The 6879-nt window shown below is 40.9% G+C and overlaps 1 protein-coding gene across 6 annotated transcripts in view; it reads right to left on the bottom strand.

Annotated features, from left to right (window-relative positions):
- Window positions 1–3682: 3682 nt before the first annotated feature.
- Window positions 3683–6879, bottom strand: part of FAT1 (FAT atypical cadherin 1) — a 122993-nt gene continuing 119796 nt past the window's right edge. For 4 of the 6 annotated variants that reach the window (XM_029226368.1, XM_029226371.1, XM_029226369.1 and 1 more), the window contains exon 27: window positions 3683–5109. In XM_029226368.1, the coding sequence (XP_029082201.1) occupies window positions 4481–5109 (629 nt within the window). In that variant the 3' untranslated portion in view covers window positions 3683–4480. Of the gene's footprint in view, window positions 5110–5885; window positions 6161–6879 lie in introns of those variants that run through there. The other 2 variants (XM_029226372.1, XM_029226373.1) reach the window with 1 other exon arrangement.

The raw sequence follows: 6879 nt of genomic DNA, 5'->3' as shown, positions 1-6879 counted from the left end.
GAAAGCATCTCTCCCACTTTGCAGCAGATTAGTATGACAGCTCCACACACTGTATGATAAAAACGAATGTGGGGCTTCCCTGGTGGCGCAGTGGTTGAGAGTCCGCCTGCCGATGCAGGGGACACGGGTTCGTGCCCCGGTCCGGGAAGATCCCACATGCCGCGGAGCGGCTGGGCCCGTGAGCCATGGCCGCTGAGCCTGCGTGTCCGGAGCCTGTGCTCCGCGGCGGGAGAGGCCACAACAGTGAGAGGCCAGCGTACCGCCAAAAATCAAACAAACAGACAAACAAAACGAATGTGGTAAGCACAATTACCTAAAGTAAATTTACTCTTCCTGCCACACATACACACAAATCTAAATTTTAGAGTAGAATTGAAAAAAATAAGTCCGAAATCAAAATTTAAAAGTTCAAATGTTTTTAGCTAGCATTTTTTTTCTAATGGATATTTAGCCTGTAAAACTCTTTCCTTTTAAACTAAACCAGTTTCCAAGGGTATCAGATAAAGAGTGTGACAAATAACAAGTGGCCTTCAAATAGAAATATACTACCAAAAAATATATAAAACACGGAATCCAGGTGAAAAGGACATTTAGCAGTGTCCAGAAATACTGAAAAAGTGGTGGAATTTTCTAAGGCATCTGAATTTTGCAAGGGAATTTTAAATGAGTAACAAGCAAACAGTCAAAATGAAGTCTAGTTGGGGAAAGTGACAGACCCTCGCTTCTACCTATCAAGATTTATGGAAGTAAAGGGTCTTTAGGAAAAAAAAATGGACAAGCATATGCTAGTTATACTATGTGGCTGCTTGGATTCTTCTGTAACAAAAGTGTTCAATTCATATAGTTTGTGTTATGTTAAAGTAATCGTTTTCATTTGAGACCTCGGGTCAGTTGTTTATTCATTTCCAATGAGCCCAAGATGATGCCTTTTCTTAAAAAAAATAAAATGCAAATAGTCTTCAGTTTAAAATATGGTCTGTATAATATTTTAGAAGGTCAAAGTATCGTAAAAACAAAAAATAACAAAGAGTGCCAATGGTGGCCAGCAGACTTCCAGGATGGTCCACAAGAACCCTGCCCTGGGGAGTACATAGTGTAATTCCCGACTTGAGTGTGGACAGGAATACAGTGGGAATTCCCATGATTAGGTTACTCATCAGTTGACTTTTAATTAATCAAATGGCAGATTATCCTGGGTGGGCCTGACCCAATCAGGTGAGTCCTTAGAAGAGGGATTGGGCCCCTCCTGAGGTCCGTTGGCTTTGAAGATGTAAGCTACTATGTTATCAGAGGGTCACAGAGCTAGAACCTGAGTCAGACGCTGCCAATAAAGTGGGCACTGTCAGTGAGAAAGCAGGAAACTCGGCTGTACAGCAAGAAAATGGGGACCTCAGTTCGATGACCCCAAGAAACTGGATTCTGCCCACACCATGTGAACCTGGATGAGGACTCCAGGCCTCATAAGAGACCCCAGCCCAGCTGAAAACTTGGTTTCAGCCTAGCAAGATCTGAGCAGAGAACCTGGCCATGCCATGCTGGGCTTTTGACCTGCAGAACTGGGGCTAACAAACGGGAGTTATTTTAAGCTACCACATTTCTGGTAATTTGTGGCGCAATAGGAAACTAACATACTAACGTTCTAGACACTGGGAATCAGTGGTTAAGAGCGTATTCCAGACTTCCAGTTTAAGGTGGCAGAGCATTCTATTTCTTCTCTTGAAAATCCAAAACAGGGAAAGGGGGAAAAAGTTAAAAAGCAGCCCCATTTTCAATGCAAGTAAAAAGGTATTAACTATAAACCACACTACAGTGTATGAAGATGGATGGTGCGGGGAGTGATAAATCATGCCTTAGCAGAGGAGGAATCAGACCTCACAGCCTGGAGAGCTCGTGCAGCCTACAATGATTTCTCACTGGAAAGTGGGTGACAACGGGGTGAGTACCAGGGGTGCTGGCTGTTTCAGTTGTATACAGACCCGTGTTTCAGCTCCGTCCTGAGCAGACTCGGTGGCAAGAGGCAAAGAGGAGGGAGGAGGAATGTTCCCAGAAATGACAGCTGGGGGACTACGTGCATGATAAAACCGCCAGTCTTCCCATCCAGTCAACTTTAAAATAAGAGCAACGGTATTTCTCAAGCTGGAAGTGCGAAGTCCCTCCTCTGGAGAAATAGATCCTTGAAGTAAAAGACCTATAGATATCAGCAATGGTCACCTACTAGTTTTGACCACGTCCTAAGAGGCACTTTATAAATCCATGAGAGGCCACACCTGTTTCCCCTCTTTTCTTCGACCTTCTTAACCTTGGGGCCTTTTTACTAGCTCTTCTGCCAGGAATGCTGGTGCACCAGGTGGCCCCGTGGCCTCATTCTCCCTTATCAACTGCAGGTGTTTATTCAAATGCCAGCTTGCCATTGAGGTCTTCAGCTTTTACCTCCCATCCCCCATCCACCCCACCACTTTCCTTCCCCAATAGCAATTTTTCTCCTCAGCACTCATCACTCCATACTCTGCTATGAAATATCTTATTGATTCACCATCTCCCCTTGCCACCTACCCTCCCCCCATGTAAAATCCAAGGAGACAGAGAATTTTTGTCCATACAGAACAATACTCAGTAAGTGAACAAAAAGATTTTTTTGAATAAATTAATAAAATAGTCACAAATTCTAAAAAATAAGTAAAAGAAAAATTAAGGCAATTAAGAAAATGAGAACGTTACAAAGTAAATGGAAATAAACATCACATGTTACTTAGCTCTGTGGTGAATGTTTACATCATCAAAACAATGAAAACACTATGTGTGAATTAAACCAAAAAGGAAGGTGTAACTAAGGCGAGGATAACAAGAGCAATGGAGGTTTACAGGTTACATGATCTGCAATTCCTAAAATTAGTGACTCAAGAAGTGACAATACATACACTTAAAAATTTGAAAGGAAAAATGAGAAAACAGCTTAAAGGGTTGTAAGTGGTTATAGCAGAGTGCCTGAGTTTGCTGGTTTTGGTTATACGTATTTTAGCTCTCTTTGATGTTAAAACTCTGTATATATATCGTTTAATAAAATAACAAAGGCATTTTACCTAAAGGGAAACTGTGTCTTTGCAAAGTTCTAAGAACGCTTGATTCTGTATAATTCGTATCACGGTGGCTGGCACATGGTCTGTACTGAACAAATATTTGTGGGACGGAGAGATGATTTTGACTATAAATACACATGGAAGATGGCTTCTGAGTTTCACGTTAAATCCTATAGAAGTATGATGTGTTCTTTGACAACAGAAAGATAAAATACTTCATAAAATGCTTTGTTTTTGATATAAATCATAGGATAAAACCATAGATGCGTTTCAATTATGGCCAAGAAATAGCAATAAAATAAAAAATGCATAAGAAAAGTTTTCTTGACGTTTTAGTTAGAAAATACTTATTACGTAAGAGTGCCGTTTGCCTCTACACCTATAGTTTTGAGCAGTAGCACGTAGCTATATACTGCCACCTAGTGGCAACATCTGTAAGTACAGTCTGGTTTTGGCAACTGCAAAGAAACTCTTTGTATTTAAGCCAAAAAAAGCTATATCCATCCTTCTATCCATCCGTCCATCCAGCCCTTCTTTCTCAATTCATTAACTGAATCCTGAACAGGAGTATAAATACGGAGGAATAACAGGCAGTAAAGCTAAAGTATTTTATTAATAATTTATTGTAAGAAAGACTGGCTAATGGTAGTTTTCAGTAAAAACCTTTACAAGACCATTGCATCACAAATATACAGACACTATAAAAACTGTGTCATGGTGGTTTTGGTTCTAAACAGTCTGCAGAAGGTCCCCATTACACTTTCCAATAATGAAAAATCTTTATAATTCTAAAATACAGCAACCCATTTAAGACATGTCCATGTATGGGATCTGTCCTCATCCTATGTACAGATAGAAATGAATGACTATACTGAAATGTATTAACGAAACGTCATACTTCAGTTGAAAAGGATACAGAGTGAAACCCTGGTTATACTAAAAAATCAGGGTGCTAGGTAATGACACTAACACCACCAAAATTCGGTCAAAAACAAATGCACAAATTATCTTGAAATTCTAGTTAAAACTGGAAAAAATCAAATCTGTACATAAAATTTACAAAAAAAGACAGGAAAATTAAAATAATCAAATCTATATAAATACATGTATCATGCTAACAAGATAGTAGGACTGATTTTCATTTTATTATTTTAACACAGACAAATGTAAATACAAAAAAGATGCTCAGAAATGGCACAGCCGACGTAAACCTCATCCAAAGACAGAAGGTTAGGACGCTGGAAATGGCTAACAGGTCACAAGGTGTGGGATTCAGTGCAGCCATGCCCGTTTCAGCTCACCGAAAAAAGCGCTTAAGCACTGCTGCAAAGATCAATGCAGGAGATCACTGACAGAATCTCTAGGTTCATTACGGTTCAGGCACTTTGCGGGGAGTCTGAGCGTCAGACCTCCGTATGCTGTTGAGAATCGAGTGGAGGGATCGTCACCTCTTCGAAGTGGCCATCATCTCCACTCTCGTAGTCACTCATCATGACCTCAGACTCGGCTTCACAGCACGCAGACACGTCAGAGCAGGAAGCTGTGGAGGCGTACATGGACACGGGCATGTTCTCTACAGTGGAGGCTTCAAAGCTCCTTTGATACCCTGGAGGGTAAGGGGCGTAGGGTTCTCTGCGAGCACTGTTCTCACCAGGGCCTGCTTTCTGAGGTTCAGACATATCGGCAGGATAGAAATTGGGCAGATACTGATTCAAGTTGAACCTCTGCCGGCTTCTCGATGAAGAGCCCAGGCTTCCTGCAGCGGGCATGTCTCTGGGAGGGTGTATGGATTCAAACTGGTCACTGAATTCTGGAGGTAAGGGTGGCAGCTCGTCAGGCACGGGGAAGTCCTCCGGCGGGGGTGGAAAGTCACTCTCGATGTCGTAGCCTCCAGGGTAATAGTCTGTATCGATGGCGTTTGGATCTGCTGAGTACAGGGGCGTCTGCTCATCAATCACCTCATAATTGGGGAACTCTTGTATATCTGGCAGAGGAACACTTGGCATCCAATCTGATGTATCCCAGTGATACCCTTGGTAGAAAAGAAAACAGACTTCAACGTGTTTTCCTCCCAAGAGTGCGTACCACGGAAAAAGGGCTCAGTGTATGCAACACACACAGGTGCAAAGGCATTCCCACGCACAGAGGATCAACATTCTGGAAACCCTTGGTCTCTGCTTTGAAGACGTCCTCCCATCCCGAACCACTTTTGAGAACCTCTATGAATTAGGCTCTGGCTCCTAAAATGTGGACTTACAGTTTTATGTAAGCACCTAACTCTCAAGTGTTAGGTGCTTACATAAAGAAATGGAAGTTTTAACAGAAGCAGTATGCTAGCATCTAGATACATGCACTTTTCTTCAAATGATTCCAATCATCCTTTCAGCTTTCCTCTTGTAATTTAGAACCCACTGCTCTTTAGAAAGAAGAGTATTAGTTCAGTCTTAGGACATTGGTAAAGAAATGTTGTCCTTTCAGAAAGAAGTCTCTATTTAGTAAAATATTAAATGTCACTTGATCTGCACTACTTGTCGTTAAAAAAAAAAACCAGTAATTAATGTGAGCCTTTAAATAAAAGCAATCTTTAGCATGCTAAAATTTAAAAAAATAAATTTCCTTTATAATAACATTATAAGTTTAATATTAAAAACTGTACTACTTTTCATTAGCCCTAAGAAAAACAATGAACTATATTAATACAGTGACATATCAAAGCATGCCTCCAAATCAAAAATGCAATTAAACATTGAAAACTGTAACACAATTTTTGATAAACTACAATTTTTGTTACTTTAAAAAGGACTAAGGATCATTTTCAACTGTATATTATAAAAGTATAATTATTATAAAAAACCCTCCCCCCACCCCGGGATTTTTGAAATCCTTTGGCAGACGGGCGAAGGTGAGGCAGTCGCGTTTAGAATGCAGGGCACGAACAACTATGCACTAGTTACTGCGCAAACACATGAAGCAAGTCAGCACTGGGTCGAACCTCCGCCAATTTGTTTTAGTGAATTATCAGTGAACAACTGGCATGCATAAGTCACCTCTTGATTTGCTGAGGTCAGGAGCAGCAAAAGACTCTTTTGGTTGCAGAGTAGAGAGAAAAGAAAACATTTGTAATTAAAAGAGAAGGACGGCTGAAAAGGCAATAAAGATAAGTACATAACACAATATAACTGTTTATAAAGGCCCAGTCAGCCATGTACCATGCCTCTAAGCCATTATCTATGAAAATTCCAAATGGTGAGAAATTTGTGTAGCACAAATAAAATGGGACGTGGGAGTGCAGGGAAAAGATGAGTGATGATGAAGTAGGGACTGTGCCTGGAAACTCAGGATTTTACTTTCTTTCCCTTGTTTCTGGCAAGCTAATCCTGAAAACACAAAATTTTGTTAGGAGTAACTGAAAGTCTACAGGCTCTAATAAAATGTAAACTGGTAAGGAATTTAAATGATACCCTCATGTTACTGAGAAATATTATGAAAGGCTCGGTCACATCAGGTCCCTTAGGTGATAACCCAAATACAAAAGCCACAGTGACACAAGAGACACATACTTTCCAGCACAGCAAGGCCTTCACATGGCCATTAAATTCAGAGAAACCATGAATGCACTCAGACACTTATGAACAGCCAAGAGAAAATCTCTCCAAACCTTGCCCAGTTTGAATACGATTTTATACCTACGTTGTCCACCTTTCCTTGGAGACACCATTAGCTGCCTGTAACCCTGAGCCCACCCATCCACTTGCTCTTTCAGGGTCCTCGTTTTGCATGTGGAACTCCAGCATGGAGCAGA

The sequence above is a fragment of the Monodon monoceros genome, unplaced genomic scaffold, assembly GCF_005190385.1.
Source record: "Monodon monoceros isolate NGI ecotype Baffin Bay Population unplaced genomic scaffold, NGI_Narwhal_1 Super_Scaffold_17, whole genome shotgun sequence".
Classification (NCBI taxonomy): domain Eukaryota; kingdom Metazoa; phylum Chordata; class Mammalia; order Artiodactyla; family Monodontidae; genus Monodon; species Monodon monoceros.
The sequence above is the reverse complement of the archived record's forward strand: the minus strand, read 5'-3'. Positions and strand labels throughout refer to the sequence as shown.